This window comes from Capricornis sumatraensis, chromosome 5, assembly GCF_032405125.1.
Source record: "Capricornis sumatraensis isolate serow.1 chromosome 5, serow.2, whole genome shotgun sequence".
Lineage (NCBI taxonomy): Eukaryota > Metazoa > Chordata > Mammalia > Artiodactyla > Bovidae > Capricornis > Capricornis sumatraensis.
In genome coordinates, this window is record NC_091073.1 from 18,047,479 (window position 1) to 18,072,746 (window position 25,268).

The following is a 25,268-nucleotide window of genomic DNA, read 5'->3' on the forward strand; positions in this document are numbered from 1 at the left end:
TTAGTTGTTTCCAGTTTTCCTATGGCAACTCTTATTTTTAGGTTTTTTGAGGAACTTCCATACTGTTCTCCATAATGGCTGTACCAGTTTACATTCCTACCAGCAGTGTAAGAGGGTTCCCTTTTCTCCTCACTCTCACCAGCATTTATTATTTGTGGACTTTTAATATGGTATGTATCTTGCAGTTGAAGACTCTTTAAGAGACTCTTCAGTTATAGGTAAGGCTGAAATATACCGCAAAATTTCCACTAATCATTGTTTTTGAACTTCTTCCTTAACACAGGCCACCCTTTTATTTCTCTTTTTTTAATTTTTAAATTTTTTTATTAAGTGAAAGATTCTTTAAAATCTATAGTGCTTCACGATTTTTAGAAGTTTCACACAGATGATTATATAGGATCCCATAATAACCCTCTTTTCTCCTACCTGTTATTACCTTCTCTCCATTGGTAACCATCTGTTTGCTCTCTGTACCTGAGAGTCTGCTTCTTTTTTGTTTTATTCACCAGTTTGTTGTATTTTTTAGATTTGACATGTAAGTGAGACAGTATCTGCCTTTCTCTGACTTACTTTCACTTAGCATAATCCTTATCTTTCATTTCTTTCATTTTACTCAAGATGATCCCAGTTCCTAATGAACTTCGCATTTAAAAAATGTATGCATGTTTCATATTTCTTGAGTTCAGAAGAATTTTCCCCGGGTTCCTGCATCTGTGTCTCTGAGTAGGAGGTCTCTCTTGTTCGTTAAAGCACTTGGGGGCACTCTCCCCTTTTCACAAGAGCTAATAACAGTTCACATAATTATGTAGGGGGATGGACACTCATTTAAGAATAACTGGTTGTACTGAAGTGGCATTTTTTTATTTGGCTGCACAGTGACATTGTGTGGTCAGTCGCTCAGTCGTGTCCAACTCTTTGTGACCCCATGGACTGTAGCCCGCCAGGCTCCTCTGTCCATGGGATTCTTCAGGCAAGAATACTGGAGTGGGTAGCCACTCCTTTCTCCAGGGGATCTTCCCCACCCAGGGATCGAACCCACCTCTCTTGTGTCTCCTGCATTGGCAAATGAAGTCTTTACCACTAGCACCACCTGCCTGGTGTCAAGAGGAAAACAAAGCATTTCTTCCCAAAGCCGTGACAATAAGTGCAGAACTTGTCATTAGTGACCCAGTTGGTTTCCAGCTGCTAGCTGACTTCCATGAAATGATTAATTGGTCTCAGTCAGTTCTCAGCAGGAAGGAACCACCTCATGGTAAATAGCACCGCCACTGGTGCTAATTAGTTCTGTTGTCACCTGTCAAAATTGGTAGACTAGGAGTTGTTGAGTCAGGTGGTCGATTCCTACGGTGGAACCAGAAGTCCAACTGGAACGGGGTTGGAGGCTCCACGCCAGAGCCATTTTAGCAGTGAGGAAGCCCCAAAGCCTTCTCTGACCTGTTAGGATGCGTGAGGTGTTCTCTGATCATGAGTCCCACAGCATGAAGTCAGAAGGCGGGAGATTGTCATCCCAAAGAGAAAATGTACCTGCATTCACCTGACGCAAGGTTTCACAGTATGTTGACTTCTGAATCAGCCAAGCCACAGTTCAAATCTGGGCTATGCAGCTTACTCTTCATTTGATCTTAAGCTTATGACTTGACTTGCCTGAGTCAGCATTTTCTGATTTGGCGGGGGGGGGGGGGGGGGGGGGGGATGGGCAAAATTGCCCATCTAATAGGACTGATATAGAGATGTATACAGCATGTTTGGTACTTAGTAGATGCTCAAAAAATTTGGAATACCCCTACAAGTAAATAATCATGAATCATGTAATCCAGCGTGGCAGTGATAATGTTCATTGTTGATGTTGTTTAGTTGCTAAGTTGTGCCTGACTCTCTGTGACCCCATGGACTGTAGCCCACCAGGCTCCTCTTTCATAGGATTTCCCAGGCAGTAATACTGGAGTGGTTGCCATTTCCTTCTTTGGGGATCTTCCAGACCCAGCGATCAAACCCACATCTCTTACGCCTTCTGCATTAGAAGGTATAGTCTTTATTGCTGAGCACCAGGGAAGCCTACTAATGTTCATTAGCGACCCCTCCAATAATAAACAAGAAAACCCTTGGGTGTTCAGTGTCCGCTTGGAGCATGATGCTGAAAGGAACCTGGGACCTAAACCTTCACTAGCCCTCTTGTTGATCACTTTCCAAGAGCCTCCTTAGAAGGGAAGTGGAAGCAAGGAGAGATGCAAACACGAGCAAGTCAAATTGAAGGAAATTGAGCAATGGTACTTTGGCAGAAGAACTTTTATTGTATCATATGTGTCTCAGTTGGCCAGGTTATGCAAATAGGCGCATGACCCCATGACTGGAAACATTCCAGGCATGGCCTACATCGATGCAATGGGAGATTCATCCCACAGTGACTAACGGCCCTACTCGACTAATTCATTGCTTTCAGGGTTTCCAAATTTCTCAGTGATGGAAAGAACAGACCTCCCAGCCTCTTCAGTTTCTGATCCAGTAGATCCAGCCTGGGACCCTGAAACCTGTGCTTTTAATTAACTCTCTAAATATTTATTCAGACCAGTTCAAGAACCGTTGATTTAAAACAGTACTGTTCACTTGACTGCACGTAGGGATTTCCTGTGGAATTTTAAAAAATCCTGATGCCTGGGTCTTACCCCCAGAAATTCTGAATGACTTGGTATCATATGTGACTTGAGCACTGGGGAATTTTAAAAAGGTCCTCAGATGATGCTAAGGTACAGGCAAGTTTGGAGTAACACTAACTTAGAAAATAGCTTGAGGGGTCCATGCACCTGCAAATGATGAATAACAATAATCAGATGTGAAGTCACATCACAGATTAAAAAAAAGTCCTAGCTCAATTCAAAGTGTGAAGTACAGTAACATTTAAAAAAAAAATCCTATTGCAGCAAACTTGCTGGAAGCAGTGTGAAAATCATCCCATTGCCCTAGAATTTTATTGTGTTCAGAAATTCTTGCCCTGAAGGGACTGCTAAGTATGATTTAGAGCCTGAATTCTCCTAAATCAGCAGGGTTGCAATATAGTGTGCATGAATAATAATGTGGCATGAATCCAGTTGTGGCTTTCACTGTGGAGTTATCTCTGGTGCTAACAGTTCACTGTTTCCTCTTCCTCCTCTTCCTCATTACCCAATGTCAATAAATGGCAGAATTTGGAATTGCCATCAACAACAGGAGCTATAACCAAGCATGAAGATATGTTACACCAGAGACAGTGTCCCAGGAAGGAGGGGAGGGTTGTCAGAATAAGGATCCCAGAGAGTTAAAAATGTAACCAAAGTGCAGTAAAAACTTCTAGGAGATAGTTTCTCAACGTATATTGTCAAGGCAGGACCAAGCGTTATTATCAGAACTGTTTAGGAAAGAGTTGTTGAGCCAGAATGAAAACTCGGCTGGACCACTGGTTTTCTCTGGAAATGTTGGTTCAAATCACAAAGTAGTCATTTCTAACTCTCTGTGGGGGCATATTGTTTATCGTCTTTAAACTGCATTACTTAATCTTTTTCGATTAAGAGAATTAAAATTAAATTTAAATCTTTTTCAATTCTCTCTGGGAAGAGAGCCAAAGAAAATGCCCTGTTTCTAGGCAGGGCAAGAACTATCATGCTCCTACTATGAACTGAAAATGTGGCTTAGGATGGAACTTAACTTCAGTTAGGATGGTTACTATAAAAATAAAACAAACAGAAAAGCAGAAAATAAGTATCAGTAAGGATGGAGAAATTGGAAGCTTTGTACATTACAGTTAAGAATGTAAAGTGGTACAGCTACTATAGAAAACAGGATGACAGTTCCTCACAAAATTAAAACTTTTTTTCGTCTTAATACTTTTTTATTACAATATCCAAAAAACTGAGTATGCAGTTTAGGAGGCCTCAAGACCCCTTCCTCAACTGTAGGTATGTGCCATCTCAAGACTGTATGTTGGAATTATAAAGGAATTCGGATATAAAGAGAAAAGAAAATGCCATTTTTTCATAAACATCCTGTGTCTCTTACTACCAATCACATATCCTTTTGTAAACCCTGAAAATTTTTCCTTGTAAAGCAAATATTATATAGATATATAGTGTGTGTGTGAGTGAAGTGTGTGTGAAGTGTGGGTCTCTCCCCTCCCCAAAGATCACTTGTCTTCCTTAATCATCTGCATTACTATCAACAAATGGCTACAGGTACATATGACTTAGAAAATTAAATCCAGCAACCCACTGGAAGAGACCCTGATGCTGGGAAGGATTGAAGGCATAAGAAGAGGGTGCGAGGAGATAAGATGGTTTGATAGCATCACCGACTCAATGGACATGAGTTTGAGCAAACCCTGGGAGATGCTGAAGGACAGGGAAGCCTGGTGTGCTGCAGACCATGGGGTCACAAAGAGCTGGACACGACTTAGTGACTGCACACACACATGATCCAGCAATTCCACTTACGTGTATATACCCAAAGGAATTGAAAGCAGTGTCTTGAAAAGATATTTGTGCACCCATATTTAAAGTACCGTTTTCCACGATAGCCAAAAAAGTGGAAGCTACCCAAGGATCTATTGATAGATGAACGGAAAAACAAAGTGTGCTAGTTGCATATAATGGAACATTATTCAGACTTAAAAAAGAAAGAAATTTAGATATAAGCCACAGTGTGGATGCACTAATACTTGTAATGTTACATGGGTGTAATAACACCTTTAGGGCAGATGCTAAGTTGAAATAAAGTAATCACAAAAAGACAAATACCTGTATGATTCCATTTATATGCGATTCCTAGAATAGATTCATAGAAAGTAGATCCTGATTGCAAAGGACTGAGAGAAGGGTGGGAATGGGGACCTCATGTTTAATAGACAGGAGTTTGAGTTTGGGAAGATGAAAATATTCTGACGATGGATGATGGTGATGGCTACGTGACAATGTGAATGTATTTAATGTCCCTGAATGATATACTTACAAATGGTTAATAAGTTTACATTATGTATATTTCCCCACAGTTTTTAAAACTAAATAATTTTCCACTGTGCAAAAAAAAAAAAAAAAAGGCTTAGAGAATGTTCATGACTAGTAGATACCAGAGCAGGAAGTCAGCTCTGGAGACAACCCTCCTTTTCCACCTCCAGGACCTCATGGGGAGCAGAAACTGAAGAAGCTCTTCACAGGCAAGAAAAGAGAATGATTTGAGGAAAGAGTGGTCAAAATAGTCCAGGCAGTTGTCCTGAAAATAAGAAATACGGTTGTTAAAGCTCACAGGATTGGAACCATGTCAGCACACCACCTTTTTCGTTGTTGTTGGAAGGGTTTTAATTATGGATTCAATTTTATTTTTAATTTTTATTTTCTTTTAAAATTATAGTCAATTTACAGTGTTCTTCCAACCTCAGCTGTACAGCAAAGTGACTCAGTTTTACAAGTATATACATTATTTTTAAAGTATTCTTTTCTGTTGTGGTTTGTACCAAGATATTGAATATAGTTCCCTGTGCTATACAGTGAGACGTTGTTGTTTATCCACTCTAAATGTCACAGTTTACATCTACCAACCCTAGACTCCCAGCCCATCCCTCCCCCTCTCTCCCCCTTTTCAACCACAAGTCTGTTCTCTGTGAATTTGTTTCTGTTTTGTAGACAGGTTCACTTGTGCCATAGTTTAGATTCTACACATAAGTGATATTTTTAAAAATTTCTAATTAAGTTTTTTAATTAAAATTTTAAAACATTTAAAAGTGAGATGTAATTCATGCAACATAAAATTCACGATTGTACAGTATAAAATTCAATGTTGTGTATTCAGAGTTGTGTAAGCATCACTATTGTCTAACTCCAGAATATTTTTATCATCCCCTCCCCCCCCACAAAATACACCCAGCCCCATTAGTAGTCATTCCCCATTCTCCCCTCATCCCTATTTCAAAGCACACACTAAGCTACCTTCTGCCTCTATGGATTTGCCTATTCTGGACATTTCATATGGAAGAATCATACAACATGTGACCTTTGGTGAGTTCCTTCACTTAGCGTCTTTTTAAGGTTCGTTCATGTTATACCACATATCAGTACTTCCTTCATGTGTACTGAATAATATTGTGTTGTATAGATTCACCACCTGTTGTTTATATATTCCTCAATTGGTGGGCATTTGGGTTGTTTCCACTTTTTGGCTATTACCGATAATGCTGTGATGAACATTTGTATACAATTTGAGTACTTATGTGTTTTCAGTTATCTTGGGTATAAACCTAGGAGTGGAATTGCCGGGTCAGATGTTAACTCTATGTTTATTGGTTTCAGGAACTGCCAAACTGTTTCCTTCATTTTATATTCCTACCAGCATTGTCTTGAATGTTGCAGCTTCTTCATAGCCTCACCAAGAATTACCATTTTCCTTTGTTTGTTTGTTTTTTTCCCCTAGATTTATTGAGGTATAATTGACATGTAAACATTTAAAAATTTTAGCTATCCTAGTGGGTGTGAAGTGGCATCTCACTGTGGCTTGCACACTCAAGTTTGTGTACTCAGCACACAGCCTAGGTCTAGGGACACACAGTACTGAGAGGCACAAAAATTCCAAGGGATTCAAAGAAAAGTCATTGGAATATTGTTGTTGTTCAGTCACTCAGTCGTGCCCAACTCCTTGCAACCCCATGGACTGCAGCATGTCAGGCTTCCTTATCCTTCACTGTCTCCCAGAGTTTACCCAAACTCATGTCCATTGAGTCGGTGATGCCATCCAACCATCTCATCCTCTGTCGCCCCCATCTGCTCCTGCCCTCAATCTTTTCCAGCATCAGGGTCTTTTCCAATGAATCAGCTCTTCACATCAGGTGACCAGAGTATTGGAGCTTAAGCACCAGTCCTTCCAATGAATATTCAGGTTTGATTTCCGTTAGGATTGATTGGAATGAATGGTTTCTAATCTCCCAGAAATCAGATTTTAGAATCAGCTGCTTTTCTTTTTTAAAAAAAAATACAAACTGAGTCAGGAAGTAGCAAGCAAGCTAAGTCAACTTTTGCTCCTGGATACCCCATTACTAATGGGGTGATGACTTTCAGTAGGTGATTCCTTTGAGAGTTGAGAAGAATGACGTGTGTGCTGTAGGACAGCGACTTAGGCATAGGAAAAGAGAGCTCTGAAGAAAGAAAGACCCTTTCCCTTCATCTCAAAGTTACGTGCCCAACTCATGACTCATGTCTCGGTTTTCCACCTTCACACCTTCTCCGTTGTCAGATGCCCAGTGCTGCATGATTGCCTGGAAGAGGTGTTTTCGGCAGCAATGATCTCCGATTACATTTGTTTCCATTAACAAGAGAAATGTCTTTGAGGGTTTCTTAGGTACTTTCAGAAATATAGACTAGCTCAGGAGTAGCCAGCAACATCTGATCTGTCTGCCTCACAAGCCTCTGACAGCTAAGCATTTGCTTTTAGGCGAGTGAAATGTCAGCCGCCATTAAACAGCATATGGCAACAATATGGCCGTTCCCTCTCCAGGACCAGCTTCTCCCCAGAAGAGATGGTACTTGAAATAAGAGATGCTTTTCAATACAGGGCCCCTGCCCCTCCTGGCCAGGCACGATAGCTGGGGAGTGGGCAGAGTGCTACACACGAAAGGACCCAGGCAACCAGATCACATGTGAAGCCATGGGGCCTGCCACCCAACCAGTGGTGACCAAAGGCTGTTTGCCCTGGGCATCTGGGTCTGTGGTTAAGAGAAAGTGCCACCCTTAAGCTGGCCTGGATTAACTCTGTGAAATAGAAAACAGCCCCCACAGCCACTTAGGCGTTGGGGCCGACTGGAATTGAATGCACTTGGTGTGCAGTGTGAGGAGGGAGGTATGGTGAATGGAGCCCCTACCCCACTCCTCCCTGGGCAGTTCCCTTGGTGAATGGGGTAAAATAGGCTGCTTTGTCTCTGAACAGAAGACGAAGGTGTGGAACCCTGCTGTAGTGGGTCACCTCACGTGCAAATGGCCATGTGGCGATACGAAGAGGGCTGCCTTTGCACCAGGCGGCCTGTGCAAGATTAGAAAATAAACGGGCTCCTCAAGAGCCTCTGGGTGACCACATCTGTGGAGGATACCAGAAATTGTCCATAGAGATAGCCTGACCCTCATAGTCCTAAAATCTGGTTTGTCTTTGTTTGGGGGAACTATGGCATGTAAATAGTCAAAATGAGATGCTTAACCTGTTGGAAATAGTGGTTCCTCATGTAATGATGTCTCTATGTTACTTGTATTGGAATACAGTCAGTCAGGCTTACCAGTTTTACATGAAGCTTTTAACATGTGCGCATGTGCGTGCTAGGTTGCTTCGGTCGTATCTGACTCTCTGTGACCCCATGGACTGTAGCCTGCCAGGCTCCTCTGCCCATGGGGATTCTCCAGGCAAGAGTACTGGAGTGGGTTGCCATGCCATCCACCAGGGGATCTTCCTGACTTGGGTCGAACCTGCAACTCTTAATGTCTCCTGGACTGGCAAGCAGATTCTTTACCACTAGCTTTAGCACTACCACTAACTTTACCACCTAGGAGCTTATATTTCTGGGACCCTGATTTGACCATTAAATTGGCCACATCAGTGAAATCACTAGCCTTGTAAAAATAAGAATTCAACTGTAGTGTTGGGAAAACTTTTATTAGATGGTTAGCAATTGTCCCCAAATTAGCATCATCTTTATCATTATTTTTCCACTTACGTAAACTCCTTGATTTGAATGTTTAAAGGCTGTATGTTATTTCTTAAAATAATTCCAAGGCTCTAATATTTTAAAGAATAAAATGAAATAAGTAAAAAGTTAAAAACTGCAAAAATATCTATATAGATATGTATTCTTATAGAGCCAAGAACACCAAGGTTAGGGAAGCTTCTTGTTTCCAATGTGTTTGTCAAAATTGTATATGATTATATAGTGCTTTATTATGACACTGAATAAGTGAACGAATACAAATTTTAAATGCCTAGGAAAGTGATGAAATTTTTAAAATAGCATTAATGTTATTAATGTTTTTCAAAGATGTCTTCAGGAAATGTGCTGTTAAAAATGAGAACAACAAAAAGCCACGTGTTTTAGTAGCGTCAATCACTTTTTCTGGAATGCTTTTTAACTCTTTACCCAGTCGATGTAACTGACAGGATGATCTCATCCTTTGCTCTTTATGCTGACAGTCAATAAATTGCATGACAGTTGGCAACAATGACTAGCTGTAAGAACAGCACAAGGTTGCAGGCGTTTTTCTAAGACATTGTTTGGGGTTTAATGCAGACTTTGCAGATTAGAAGAGGAGCTGTCTCTATCAGGGCTGTAACTGGGGGGCTCTTTTCCCTTTCAACCTAAACATTTGGATGAAAAATAAAAAATTCAGTCAGTCAACCAAATGTTTGCTACCATTATGTCAAACATCAGGCTACTTTGAAACATCGCAAGAAATGACTGAATTCTAAACTTCACATCCAGATAATTGTGATCATATTGCCTTAGAGTTTCCATATGAATGTCAAACGTGGCACACCCTGGAGGTCTCCTTTTAGCATTTATACATAATCTGTAATGGGCCTCCCTGGTGGCTCAGTGGTAAAGAACCCGCCTTTAGGAGATGTGGGTTTGACCCCTGGGTCATCCTTTGCTTTTTATGCTGACAGTCAATAAATTTAGGAAGATCCTTGGAGAAGGAAATGACAGTCCACTCCAGTATTCTTGCCTGAGAAATCCAATGGACAGAGAGGAGCCTGGTGGACTACAGTCCATGGGACGGCGAAAGAGTCGGATACAACTGAGCAACTAAACAACAACAACATAGTCTATACTGCATAGAATATTTTCCATAGTTAACATACTAAGCTTAGAAATTAAGTGAAATTGAAGCACATAACTACTCCATCATTTCAAACCTTCCAAATAAAAAATGAAAAGTATGTCTACTCATTTTTCCTCATGGAGGTATTGTAAAGATTCAGTTCAGCTCAGTTCAGTTGCTCAGTTGTGTCAGACACTTTGCGACCCCATGGACTGCAGCACGCCAGGCCTCCCTGTCCCTCACCAACTCCCAGAGCCTACGCAAACTCATGTCCATTGAGTCAGTGATGCCATTCAACCACCTCATCCTCCGTTGTCCCCTTCTCCTCCTGCCCTCAATCTTTCCCAGCATCAGGGTCTTTTCAAATGAGTCAGCTCTTCGTATCAGGTGGCCAGAGTATTGGAGTTTCAGCTTCAACATCAGTCCTTCCAGTGAACACCCAGGACTGATCTCCTTTATAATGGACTGGTTGGATCTCCTCACAGTCCAAGGGACTCTCAAGAGTCTTCTCCAAAACCATAGTTCAAAACCATCAATTCTTCTGTGCTCAGCTTTCTTTATAGTCCAACTCTCACATCCATGCATGACTACTGGAAAAACCATAGCCTGGACTAGACAGACCTTTGTTGGCAAAGTAATGTCTCTGCTTTACAATTTGCTGTCTAGGTTGGTCATAACTTTCTTTCCAAGGAGTAAGTGTCTTTTAATTTCATGGCTGTGGTCACCATCTGATTTTTAAGCCCCAAAAAATAAAGTCAGCCACTGTTTCCACTGTTTCCCCATCTATTTGCCATGAAGTGATGGGACTGGATGCCATGATCTTAGTTTTCTGAATGTTGAGCTTTAAGCCAACTTTTCACTCTCTTCTTTCACTTTTGTCAAGAGGTTCTTTAGTTCTTCTTCACTAAAGGTGAAGGGTGGTGTTATCTGCATATCTGAGGTTATTGGTATTTCTCCCGGCAGTCTTGAATCCAGCTTGTTCTTCATCCAGCCCAGCGTTCCTCATGATATACTCTGCATATAAGTTAAATAAGCAGGGTGACAGTATACAGCCTTGACATACTCCTTTTCCTATTTGGAACCAGTCTGTTCTTCCATGTCCAGTTCTAACTGTTGCTTCCTGACCTGCATACAGGTTTCTCAAGAGGCAGGTTAGGTGGTCTGGTATTCCCATCTTTTTAAGAATTTTCCACAGTTTATTGTGATCCACACAGTCAAAGGCTTTGGCATAGTCAATAAAGCAGAAATAGATGTTTTTCTGGAACTCTTTTGCTTTTTCCATGATCCAGCGGATGTTGGCAATTTGATCTCTGGTTCCTCTGCCTTTTCTAAAACCAGCTTGAACATCTGAAAGTTCATGGTTCACATATTGCTGAAGGCTGGCTTGGAAAATTTTGAGCATTACTTTACTAGCATGTGAGATGAGTGCAATTGTGTGGTAGTTTGAGCATTCTTTGGCATTGCCTTTCTTTGGGATTGGAATGAAAACTGATCTTTTCCAGTCCTGTGGCCACCACTGAGTTTTCCAAATGTGCTGGCATATTGAGTGCAGCACTTTCACAGCATCATCTTTTAGCATTTGAAATAGCTCAACTGGAAATCCATCACCTCCACTAGCTTTGTTCATAGTGATGCTTTCTAAGGCCCACTTGACTTCACATTGCAGGTCTGGCTCTAGGTGAGTGATCACACCATCGTGATTTTCTGGGTCGTGGAGATCCTTTTTGTACAGTTCTTCTGTGTATTCTTGCCACCTCTTCTTAATATCTTCTGCTTCTGTTAGGTCCATACCATTTCTGTCCTTTATTGAGCCCATCTTGTAAAGACTGGTTTACAGCAAAACAAAGCAGACTCTAATGGCAGAACTCTGATGCTCCAAAGTATTGTTATTCTTTTTTTTTATGTTAATTTGACTTATTTTAAAAACTGAAGTATAATTGGTTTACAGTATTGTGTTAGTGTCTGGTGTACAGCAAGTGATTCAGTTATACATGAATATATGTGTGCGTGATCAGTCGTGTCCGACTCTTTGCGACCCTGTGGACTGTAGCCCACCAGGCTCTTCTGTCCATGGGATTCTCCAGGCAAGAAAACTGGCATGGGTTGCCATTTCCTACCCCAGGGGATCTTCCCGACCCAGGGATTGAACCTGCATCTCTTCTGTTCCCTGAACTGGCAGGCAGATTCTTTACCACTGAGCCATCTGGGAAGCCCACATGTATATTTATGCCTTTCATATTCTTTTCCATTATGATTTATGACAGGATATTGAATATAGTTCCCTGGGCTATAGAGTAGGACTTTGTTGTTCATTTTATACACAGTAGTTTGCATCTGCTAATGCCAAACTCCTTATTTATGCCTCCGTCCACCCCTTTCCCCTTTGGTAACCATACGTTTGTTTTCTGTGTCTGTGAGTCTGTTTCTGTTTCATAATAATTTGCCTTTTTATCAAATGTAAAGAGTATTCTGAATTGGAGATGGCTGGCTTTTGTGACATTGCCAGTTTTCTTGAAATGTGATGTAGTTAGGACTTAGGACTGTGTGCTGAATGAATGAATGAAGAGTGGACACACTAATGAATGGAGAAGTAGGGCTTAGAGTTCTCATCTTGTGGGGTTGCATTCTGGTTGATCACCAACTATGTGTTTCTGTTTTGTAAAAATATCTGTACTGTTTATTTTTCTCTAGCTTAGTCTCTTAACAGCCTGCAAGGTTTGGAGCAGTATTTGCTGGGATTTAAGTGAAACATGGAAGCAATCAAGCGGTTTAATTCTGGATTTTTCAAATTTAATGACATTCCTTTATCTGTATTGATGGGAGCTTTAGTAAATTCAATTGTTGATACCACCTGGATAATTTTAAGTCTTTCTGAAGTTTTAAACAAAATGTCTCCAACATAGCTCAGGCAACATAAGAATTTCATCAATTGAAAACTAAGAATCATTTTGGTGGGATGTGTAAAACAAGAAGCTGACCAGCATTATTTTCTTTTTCTTTAATTCAGTACCATTATTGAGAGTTATTCTTGAACTTTATGAAAACCAGATTGGGGCACCGGCATGTTCTCCATCGACCTGTGTTCAAGAAATTGGAACCGAAAATCATTCAAACTGGGAAAACGTGACATTGAAAAATAGTCTACATTCTTCTACTTCAGAGAGTCTGAGACTCTTTCTAAGCCTTCGGCTGATAGTAGATGTGATATATTTTTTAATGGACAGTGATCTTCTCAGTCAGAAAGAGGTCGTCATTTCTTTTTCAGCCATTTCTTCACTTTACTGGCTTATCTGGTACAGCCATTGGTCCTCTGTCTCTCTCTCTCTCTCTAATTTTTTTTGTGTGCAGAAAGCTGTGACTTCTCACTGTTGCCCACAGAAAACAATCCAAACAGTACCTGCCATTCAAGCTTCTCTCTTGCCTGACCCCTCAGCCACGTTTCCCACTCCCCGCATCTTCCACACAGGCTCCTGCTCAGCCAAACCAGACTGGCTGTTCCCCGGCCTTGCTGCCTCCAGTCTTCTCCATTACCCCATCTCTCAGGGGTTGCTGTTGCTTTTCCTCTCTACTTGCTGAACATTCCATATTTACAGCAAGAGTGGTACATTCCCTTTCATGAGGTCTTTCTAACTCTCCCACCCTTTCCACTCCCCTCTTTTTGCCCCCACTCCTAGCTAAAGCAAGCCTTCCTCACCACTCTCTTCAAACCCACACACACGTACGTATGATCTGTTCATGGCCCCTTGTTGCCTTCAGGACTGCAGCTTGTGTGTGCAAATCGTGACCTGCATAAGCATCTCAAACCCGAGGGACAGTGAGGACGAAAATCCACCTTCCTCTCCACTTGCCAAGGCACGTACCTGCCCACATGACCACATAGTGCGGAGAATCACCTTTTTTTTAAAACTCCATACAAAGGCGTGAACTCACATGGAGGCACCGGCAGCAGTAGGTTTCTCACACACACGCTTTTTAATTCCCTTTCCCAGGGCCCAGGTTTGTCAAGGGCAGTGACTCCCTTTGTATTCCCATCATGTTGGTTCAGTGCCTTCCTTACACATGATCATCCATTGAGTTTAGCTGAAAGGATGAAACATATTTATTAAAAACAAGCCCTTGTGTGTGTAAATGCAACCGTGTAAAGCAAAACAGGAATCCTTACGGACTTCTCCGCAAATGTGGCACAGCCAAGTTGTCTGATTTTCAAATGTCTCATGGCTCTGTCTCAGCTAAGTAATTTCCTATAAAATGCAGTGCCCAGTAGTCTTTTGTGGCACTTTAGAAACCACATTCGTGATGCTCTGACAGGCCATGGCAGAGCTGGATGAAAATCCATTTTTGGCTGTTTGTTAAAATAGGCAAAGAATAACATTAAGAATTGTCTGAAGTGGGCAGGATGAAGGTCAGGAGAATACCCATGGGAGCTGAGGGAATTTGGGGAGGAACCAGTTGGATCAGTCTGAGGTCAGTTCACTTCCTAGAAGTCTACATTAAGCCAAAAAAAAAAAAAAAGAACCCCGTCTCAAAGTCCTCAAAGCCTTGCCAACACTGTACAGTGATGAGGACATGCCCCCAAAGTAAAGAACTGCTTTGTGAAGACTTCAGTGGAGAATTAATATTCATTCTGAGGCTGTTGTATTGATAAATGGGAAATTTCCACAAACCAAGCTTTACAGACCACAGAGCGGTGATGTACATGAGATGGATCTGGCGCCTATTTGATGACATGGCCAGGACTTCAGATTTCAAGCTTCAAGGAGTAAACATTGGTCAACCTCTCCTGGGAAAGTCTGTGTCCGTTACGTGATGTTCTACTCACTCTGTGCTGAACAGTTGCTTTGTGATTTCCAGGAGGTGCCGAGTTAATGTGACTAGCGGGTTCCTCTTCAGAATAAAATAAGCCTCCTGAGACCATTTCACAGCATATCTTTCTCCACTTTCCCTCCACAGTCCTCCGTGATGTCTGTCTGCTTTGCTCGTTTCCACCCCAACTTGGTGGTTGGGGGGACTTACTCGGGCCAGATCGTCCTGTGGGATAATCGCAGTCATCGGAGGACGCCTGTCCAGCGGACGCCCTTGTCTGCGGCTGCACACACGGTACGTCCAGTTCTCATCACATCCCAATCAGCCATCCAAGCCCTGAAAGAGGGCATAACTGACAGAGGTACTTTGGTTGTCAGTGACTCCAGCCTGGAAGTATGTGATTTATAGTGATCACATCCTGACTAAAGGAAAGCCGAGTGGACAGTAGATGGAGGAAGCCCTGGGTCTAGAGGCATCTCTTAGTAATCTACAAGTTTGAACACACAGTGGAGAAGGAGATGGCACCCCACTCCAGTATTCCTGCCTGGAGAATCCCATGGACGGAGGAGCCTGGTGGGCTACAGTCCATGAGGTCGCCAAGAGTTGGACACGACTGAGCAACTAACTTTCACTTTTTTAACACACAGAAAGGATCTCTTTGGGGGTCCCCAAAGCAACCAGGGAGGATAGCTTAAAACTAAAAAAAGCACAGAGAAAGGAAGAGGCCTCTCTGGAATTGTTTTTCCAAAGAAACTCTTCACATGTATATTATAAGGTGGAAACCCGTATTTTCTTTTTTTAAAAAGTTATTTATTTTTAATCGAAGGATAATTGCTTCACAATATCGTGTTGGTTTCTGCCGTACATCAGCATGCATCGGCCACAGGTATATCTGTCCCCTCTCTCTTGAGCCTCCCTCCCTCCTCCCACCCCATCCCACCCCTCTAGGTTGTCACAGAGCCCTGGTTCGAGCTCCCCAAGTCATATAGCAGATTCCCACTATATGTTTCACATGGTAGTGTATATGTTTCCATCCTACTCTCTCCATATTTCCAAACAGACCGTGAACAGTAAGCATTTTCTCTTTAGAGATGGCATATGGGACTTTGGCCAACAGGCTGTTTCCATTTGTGATTCGGGGAGTGCTGTGGCTTTAAATTCTGGAATGCATGGTGTAAGTCTCAACAGTAACGTCTACAGTGACAATATAATCCATAGGGTTAAAAGTCAACATCTCAGAACCATTACCCATAATTTAGCAGAAGAGGTTCAGTGTAGTGTTCGTAAGACAACTACTCTGCCATTTCCTTTAAGAGAATGACAGGTGTGTTTAGCAATTGTCGGGAGCAATGAGAAGACAGGCATGTCTCCATCAATCTCTTCTACCCTGACATTCAGGGGAACTGATGTCCTTTCTCCGAAATGCCCAAATTATGCCCAAGGGTACAGGTCTACTATTGTTTCAGTTTCCTTAATGTGGTTGCCTCATTTGTTTCATCTGCTGCCCTTAAAACCATCTAGCTTTGAAAAAGGACTGCCAGTTGCTTTAGCCGAGACCACGAAGAGGAAAATTCGCCCTCTCTTGCAAGATCGACGATGGGAAATGCAAATACCGAGTCAGCCTTAATTCTGATTGACTCGGACCTAAGACACACGCAGGTGAAACTAGTTCTTGGGAATCTTAGAAAATTGCTCTTGCCTACCCCACTTGTTCAAACTAATAACAGAAAATTGTGACGCAGGAGGAGACAGGCTTGATGCAGGTGTTTGCTCAAGAAGCATGAAGCCACTTCTTGGCTCTGTGAGCCTATCTGGTGTGTTTGTGAGCATACCTTCTGAAATTTCAAAAGTCATAAATCCAACTATTAGAACATTCAGCACGAAGCTTTTGGGGAGGATCCAAAAGCTCTTCCAAAGTGTTCATCTGTCTTTTTCAAGCAACTTACGATGTGATCATCACAACAAAAATGCTATTATCAAACAGTGACATTATCTCTGTTATCACACAGTTACTTCTGTTAGAAAAGAACCACTCTTTTCTCTTTTGCTGTGTTCTGCTGAATCCACTGCTCAAAGGGCTCAGTTAATTTTGTGACTGTCTTTCAACCTCCACTAATGCCTGGCAGATTGGTACCAGGATCAAAAGTGGTTAAGGAAAAAGAGGCCCACCACAGATTACTAACTAATTTCCTTTCACACCCACCACACATATGCATTTGGGACAACAGGAAGTCCTAATTAAAGCAAAAGCCTTCTGCCACACAGCAAGTTTATTCCTAAAATAAATAAAAACAATCTGGCCCCTATACTGGAAAAATGAGCTGCACTGTTGCTTTTTTCTTTGCATTGGGTAGAGTGTTGTGTGTGTGTGTGTGTCTGTCTGTCTGTCTGTGTATAAGTAGGCATGCCCATGTGCCTGCTTCTGTTCTAGTTTTTTTTTTTTTTAATCTCTCTTTTCTTTTAAGCTGAGCTTTATTACTTTTGAAAGCACAGGCCAGTAGTACTGATTAAAGCCAGGGAGGGGCTCCCACACACATTCCTTCTCGGGGCATTTGCTCTATATCTCCTTCTGGAAGCTTTCTTTTCCTACTACACCCACCCGTAGGGGTCCTGACCCATTAAGGTTCTGGTGATTTGTGTTGATGCTCCATGGTTAAAAGAAACCCCCGCGGGACTCTTCCTGAAAAACACTAGGCGGACTGGGGGCTTGTAACAATGTTTGGAGCTTGCTTTCTCATCCTCAGTGTTACCGTCTGCCATTTTCAAGCGGGAACCTGTCTCATCCATTCTTTCATTTGTTTGCACGTAGAGCTCAGAATGCCACATGACTCACGCTTGAGTTTCATACACCAGAGACTTGGGAGAAAGCATTGTCCACAACCAATCAGTCTCTCGATAGTCAAGAGACCTGATCAGGAGAATATTTCACTTCACATCTCTGCTGTGCTTTCCACTATCCAGACCCACTGAGGCTGATTTCTTTGAAGGTTTATGTAGGAAGACGGTGTGAAAAACACACAGGGACTTGGTTGTCTCTCTATCCAGCATGGGTAAACGAGGTGATGCAATTTCTGAAGAAGCAAGTGTAAATCTTAGTAGACATTTGTACAGGCATATTTCTTTTATCACATGAGGAGTGACAGCTCAGTGCTCCCATTCTCTATATCCTGTGAGTCAGAGTATAGGTAGACAGTTGTGTTTTGTTCTCAGAACTTCACTGGCAGGAGAACTCACATAAAATATAGCAAAACAGAAGAGAGTGACCAGGATGGGGAGGGTATTGAAAACCAGATACTCAGACCAGCTGAAGGAACTGGTGATGATTAGTCTGAGAAAGACAAGACTGGGGTGGTGGGTGGTGGGGGGAAGGGGGTTATACAAGAACAATCCGTTAGTATTATGTTGGACTTGATGAATATAATGTCAGAAGGTGCTTCACTAAAGATACCTCCTTGAGATTTCTTTATTCCCATTGGTAGAAGGCAGGATTGCCCAAGAATTAGTGCTGAAATTGGCTAAGAAAGGTGTTTCAGCAGAGTTTGGACCACGTCTTGGGAGAGGCAGATGAATAGCTGCGCTTGATGATTATTACAGTTCCTTCTGACCAGGAGTTTATATGATAATAATAGTTGGGGAATCATCCTTCATATGATATCAACTTTCCAATATTAGAGATTGTTTCATCGTTTTTTTGGCTAGGTCTTATGGACAGTAACTCATCAAGAGAAAGACTGTCAGCTGTTTGCACAGAGAAGCATCAGCTAAGTTGTGGTTTGGCCACTGAAGGCTAAGCTGCCTGAAATCTAACCCAAATTACTGCTAGGTTCTGCTTATGCTAACCTTCCATTTAGTATTTAATGTGCAGCTGCAAATGATTTGAGCCTACCATTTAGGACTCTACCAAGTAGAATAACCTTCTTGAGTTATGACAAAAGGTTAGAGCATCTTGCTTATGATTTCTGGGATGTTTAAGTGACTTTTCTCAAGACCCTGGCCAAATGTAAGCCTCCATCCTACCCTAGCAATATTTTGGAAAAAAAAACAAAAACAAAAAAACACACAACAACTATCATTACCCTATCCTAGATGTTGTAGTGAAAAAAGAACCTAATTTTATGTCACTAGGTTCCTTGTACCAATAATTTCCACCACCAGTATCTCTCCTTCAAATCAAAAGAGGCTGATGAATATTAACCACTTTTTTTTTTATAAAGAATGTTAACAAATGTTTGGTGCTGTGGCTGTGATGCACTAAACTTGAGATTTAGTAACACTCCTTCCAAAAGTCAATCATTCTACCCTTCTGAGGACTGTCCGTTTCCATCACTCATGGTGAGCTTAAAAGCCAAACTCCATGCTGGAGGCTCATGTAAGTCACGTGCATTCACCTGTGTCCCTTTTGTCCCACCAGTCCTCACTGGCTCCCGCTTGCTTCAGCTCCATTGCACTGCCTCTGACCGAGCAAGGTGAAGATTTCTGAGTATTTCCACTACTCCGTGGTGCTGCCAGAGCTTTGAAAAATAAATCAGGTTCCAGTCAAAAGTGGCCAGTGACCCGAGGCTTCCATTATTGTAGGACTGTGTCACTCTTTCATCCCTGTTTCAGAGTAGTGTGTTTGACACTCAGATGTAAGCATTCCTCTTGGATCAGCATCTGATTCTCCATGTTTATGTTTCCGCAGCATCCCGTGTACTGTGTAAATGTTGTTGGGACCCAAAATGCTCATAACCTCATCACCGTCTCCACCGATGGCAAAATGTGTTCCTGGAGCCTGGACATGCTCTCCACTCCACAGGTGGGTTTGTTTTCCCCTACACATAAGAGCATCCTGGTTAAAAGAGATACCTCCCTAATGGAATGGAGTTCCTAAAAGCCAAACCCTCACATCCTATAGGAGCTCAAATCAGTGGGTGCACTTGAAAGAGTGGGGCCTGTTTTCGGCAGCCTTCTCTGGAAGCCAAAACCCATTTCCTTTACCGCACATCATGTAATTACTGTAATACGTTAATCCTTAGGTCAGTTTCAAGTGAAAATGAAATAATCCATTTTAAAGCATAGTAATTATGGAAGTTGGCTGCGGTAGGAATCCTGCTTACCCTACAGCATTGTTAAACAAATGCAGAGCGAGCCCTGATGGGTGCTTGCCTTGGAGAAATAGGTATCCCAGCGAAACAGAAATCCAAGCCCTTGCTCACATCTGTAGCCTAGACAACTGCCTCGTGTGTTTGAAGAATTTGTCCAGCCATCTGTTTTCTCGTCTGGAATGTTTGTTAGGGTGGCTGCTGCCGTTCCTTGCTCAACAAGCGAGAAGTTGAAAATGAAGAAGTTCCAAGGTCTCCAAACTGCTCCTGATGACAGTAATGGGAGGCAAATGAAGGAGCAGATGTGGAAGAGACCATGGGGGGAGACAACTCAGCGCAGCTTTCAGAATATACGTGTGTACACACACACAGAAGACAACGCATACACACGCAAACGCGCAAATAGCCACGTCTTTCCACTTTCCTTTGTGGGGAATAAAGTACTTCACTGTCCACCAGCTAAAAACAGAGCACGGTTTCCTGTTGTAGCCGTTGACCATGTGAGGAAACATCAAGAAAACTGTATAACTAGGAGATAATTCTCAATGTTAACATTCCTTTCCCCTTTTCTGAACTAAGAATGCTAGACTGTCTCCATCAGAAGTTTAAAAGATACTGGAAATTTCAGGAGACGTAAGGAAATGTGGAAACCAAGAAGAACCTCCCAAAAGTCAGCACAAAATAGAGATGTAGAGAATAGTAAAACAAATGTTCTTTTTATCATTTTAGTGTGGGGGGAAGAGCTCATAAGTTCCTTACCGTTTAAGTTCCTCTGCTTTTGCTGATCTTTAACATTTATACAAGTTTAGGGAGTTGTGTGTGGGTATTTTACAGCTTTGTCTTAAATTTCTCAACAATATGTTGTTTTCTTTTAAAAGCCCTGGAGATTACAAGCAGATATGAGTAAACCCTCTAATTAGGAATTTTTAATTGCCCATTTTGATGATTAAATGTGTGTGTGTGTGTGTGTGTGTGTGTTTAGGTTACAGCCCCTCGCAGGGGGAGCTGCGGGGTCATTTTCATTAGTTTTAGGATGCCAGCGGACGCCTGTCTCTGGCCAGAGGTGGAAGCATTTCGGTGGTATGGCTGTGGATGGCAGGCAGACAAGGGGGCAGAAGACATTTGCCCTGCTCCCTCTCTGTCCCAAGTGGGTGCCCACGAGGCCGTGCCCTGTCTGCTAATTTTGGCAATGGCACGGTTTGTGTTACTGCCGTCACAGCATCCGCTCACTCAGGCACTCCCCGCGTCTGGGTCTCGCAGACGGCGAGCTTGTCACATGACCACGTGGTCTGCGTGTTCCAGACTGCTAGCATGTGCTTCCGATTTATAGACTCCGTGGCCGCGATGCCTCGGTTTATTTGTTTGCATAAAAGAGACTAAACTTCCAAATATAATGACATGGTCCCTCAGAATTTTTTTTTTAATTACTTTAGGTGTTCCAAGCAGGCTTTTGGATGTAAATAACCAGAAATATTCAAGAATGTTAGTTACATCTAACTACTCTGCACTGTCCTTAAACTCAATTCAGCAGAATGTCTTTTAAAATACACTGGAATTCCTGATTCTGAAAATCATTTTAGATAAAATAAAGACCCTCATTACTATTTTAAAAACCAACTTGAGCACTGTTTTTTGCAGACTTAACCGTCTACACACCCAATGTCTGCCCTTCATGAATTCGAGTCCCTATTGAAATCTGGTTCTTATGACCTGAGTGACAACTCTCGGTTTTAGCCCATGGAGGACACACGAATGTGCTCCGTACATCTGATATTAATACATGTGTATTCTCACGAACAATTGATTTTGAAAATGTTTGTAAATACAAGGGTATTGTGTGTTTTATTAAAGCCTGGGGCTGACAAGTGTAACCATTACAGTATTATCTTTAGTTTCTGCACCATTAGTTTCAAAATTCTCACCTGTCATCTCTGCCTGACTTCAGAAGCAACAGCACATGCTGATGAAATCCAGCCGCTGAAACCAGAGATACACAGAAGCTTGAATGTCAGGGGCAGTAAAGCGTGGTTTCTGGCACAGCCGGGGTCTTTTGTAACGCTGTGTGAAAAGCAAACAGACGATTTAGTCAAATGATTTTTCCGTGCTATCTTTGGCATGGCAAGGAGTTGACAGAGGAAATGTAACCACGCCGTGTTTTGGTAGGAGAGCATGGAGCTGGTGTACAATAAGTCCAAGCCTGTGGCCGTTACTGGAATGGCTTTCCCAACGGGAGACGTCAATAACTTCGTGGTTGGCAGCGAGGAGGGTACAGTCTACACGGCCTGTCGTCATGGAAGGTGAGTTTCTGTTTTCTTACCCATGACGTGTTCTTCATTTCCGACAGTCTGTTATCGATTGCTGGTTTGTAACACCTTGCATTATGAGAAAGGCATTTCTGAAGAAATGCAAATCACAGCCTCAAGTCTTCACTGTTTTATAGCATCCGACTGCTCTGGTCATTAGCCATTTGTAAGCCTTTGATGGTTCACATTGCCTGGAGGAAAAAAGCCCTAACTTTTTAGCATATCAGAGACGATTCTTGACTCCCCTTTCTGCATGCCCCTCCCCAGCTTCAGCCTTCAGGCTCCAGCCACGCACCCATCGCCACATTGCTGATCCCACTACATATCTGTGAGTTTGTACATCCAGTTTCTCCTGCTGCATCTGGTATTTCTCTCTTCTTGGCCTGATCAATCTCCCCTGCCCGTATCCTTCAAGAGCCAGCACAAAGGTCTTTCCACGAGCCTCTCCTGACTTCCTTGGAGGAAGGAAATCATTTCCTCCTTTATGTTTCCATAGAATTTTCATCCCCTTTATTCATGTGTTCATTTAAGGGCTATTTCCTGAGAACCTGCCTTATGTCCGGCACCATCACTTTATAGGGAATGCAGTCAGGAACAAAACAGACCTGGAGTTTATATTCTGGTTGAGGGTGACTGACAGTAAAATAGTAAGTAAATATGTGGTTTGAGAAGATGAGTACTTGGAGAAAATTAAAGTAGAATCAATGGGATAGGAGTACAAGCTGTCAGATGGGTTTGTTTTTTTACTTATTTTTATATCACTTCTGCGTTAGCATTCATCACAGTTTTAACTATTCAGCCATCTGCCCTTTTTTTTTTTTCTGAAATACTTCCATCTCATTATTGATTTCCTGCTTGGTTCTGGGAACATAGTAAGTGAGGAGTTAAAAATCTATATAAGGAAAACAGAATGAAAATAACTGCATAATATAGAGAGCGCCTTAGGGCCCTTCCTCCCAATCAGAGGCCAAAATAGTAAGCGATACACGAGGTAGAATGAAGATTCAGAATGAAGAGAGGTGATACAAACTCTGTCTTGATTGAGAGACTGGCAAATACTACTAGGAAAATCTCAGGAAAGAAGTGGAATCCAGTAATTTGGACTAGATTATAAAATTACACACAATATTTAACGATTGGACTCATATTTTGAAAGTTTCACTGTGTTCACCTTGGTGCGTTTTTTCCCTTTCACTTGAGAAGTTCTAATTCAATTGATTTTGCATCTCTTGCACTCATCACAGGCTTTTTAGGTTGCGTGAGGAACCAGGAATTGTTCCCAGTCCTTACTCTAGTGTGTTTGTGATTCGTCGAAGGCCCAGGTGTATGACTCTCCCATTCACACAGTACAAGCTATGAAGCTCCTGCTTTGCTGCCCACAGAAACCAGCAGTATTTTCCCTCCTCACATGAGGAAAAGATGCCTGGGAAGATGTTCTTATAATTCCATGCCCAGCAGTCTTACTTCATAGAGTTGTTCTGTCAGTTGTGTCTGACTCTTTGTGCCCCCATGGACTCTAGCCTGCCGTACTCCTCTGTCTGTGGAATTCTCCAGATAAGAATACTGGAGTGGATAGCCATGTCCTCCTCCAGGGGATCTTACCGACCCAGAGATAGAACCCAGGTATCCTACATTGCAGGTAGACTCTTTACCTAGTCTGAGCCACCAAGGAAGCCCCCTCCTCCTTCTTTAGTACTGGCTATAACTATGCATCAAAGTTTTCCAAAAGCAGAGAAAGATCTGATAAAGTTGTTCATTCTTGGAAATGTTCACTGCACAACTACTGTCAGCAAAGGGCGTTGCTAGACCTTGCCAGGCATGCAGACATCATTTAAGCCTGTTCCTATCTCCAAGAAACTGATGATGGTGGGAAAGGTAAACACATAAACATCTGCAAGGCAGGTGGAATATCCTAAATGGAAGGAGAGAAGCACAGAATGCACAGTGGACCAAACAAAGGTTCACAGGTTTATCTACATATTTATTAGAATCGGCAGGACACAGGTTCAGTTTCCTTAACCCAGGGCCTTAGTTATCTGTGAGGGTTCCAGAACATGTTCAGTGATAACTTTTCAGATTTTTTTTTTTTTTTGAAAATTCTCTAATGTGAGTAACCGTTTTCATGATGAATGTTTTTGCTCTGTGGCTCTTTTCCTTTTCAAGCACAATCAGAAGATGCACTGTTCAAAAGAAGGGGACCTAAGGGGCTTCCCAGGTGGCACTAGTGGTAAAGAACCTGCCTGCCGTTGACATGAGAGATGTGGGTCCAATCCCTGGGTTGGGAAGATTCCCTGGAGAAGGGCATGGCAACCCACTCCAGTATTCTTGCCTGGAAAATCCCATGGACAGGGGAGCCTGGCAGGCTACAGCCCATGGGGTCTCAAAGAATCAGACACGACTGAAGCGACTTAGCATGCATGCAAGGTACAAACCACAAGTCATTTTCCAACAAGCTTGATTTTGCTTTTTACATTTGTCCATCCATCTGACATATAAAACACAGATCTTAGAAAGTTATAAAGTCACAGGCGTTTGGCTTCATAGTAATCTTAAATGGGTCATATAGGGCTACAGAGGAGAGGTGTGAAATTTCTATTTTTCACCTAACATGGAAAAGGTGCAAATCCACGTCCATAAATCAAATAAGGTCCTCATTTTGCACCCTATAAACCCTTTCAGGATGCTGTTAAGGGCGAGCGGAATCTCACTTGGGGCCACTTCAAAGATCAGTTCCTCGAGTTCTCTAGAACAAATGTAAATGATCACATGTAGAACTGCTGTTGGCAGTTTTACCAGGCATAATTTTTGAGTGCTTGTTACACTACAGCACTTGGCTAGTGATTTCAAATTTTGCTCAACACACTGACATTTACTGGTGGCCCAGAAGTTCACATGCTTTGATAACTTAGTTCATTTTCACTCTTTGTGATGTAATATTTAGAAGCCACAATCCCTCTGTATTTGTCATATTTATAACCTTGTGTATACTTGTGTATACTTACTTTGTATAACCAAAATACAGCATTTTGATGTATTTTCTAATTGGGTGTTATTGCATGCAGACTGTTGTATAATAATGGGTGATAGAAACAATCCCAGCTTAGTTAAAGAAATGACATATGTCTGTGGATAACTTTCAAACTGTGTATCACCATTTCTCAAATGTGCTTTTCTTGGGGAGAAAGGCAGGAGTTTGTCTCTTCTTCTGCTGTTTTGTTCATCAAGTGTTTATTGGACACTTACTACACTATGCAACAAGGAAAACAAGGCAC

The 25,268-nt window shown here is 42.1% G+C and overlaps 1 protein-coding gene across 4 annotated transcripts in view; it reads left to right on the forward strand.

The window, feature by feature from the left end:
- DYNC1I1 (dynein cytoplasmic 1 intermediate chain 1) overlaps positions 1-25,268 on the forward strand; it is a 322,279-nt gene that overhangs the window by 223,341 nt on the left and 73,670 nt on the right. For all 4 annotated transcript variants that reach the window (XM_068972507.1, XM_068972509.1, XM_068972508.1 and 1 more), the window contains 3 exons: positions 14,760-14,906; positions 19,294-19,407; positions 21,857-21,990. In XM_068972507.1, coding sequence (XP_068828608.1) covers positions 14,760-14,906; positions 19,294-19,407; positions 21,857-21,990 — 395 coding nt within the window. The remainder of the gene's footprint in view (positions 1-14,759; positions 14,907-19,293; positions 19,408-21,856; positions 21,991-25,268) is intronic.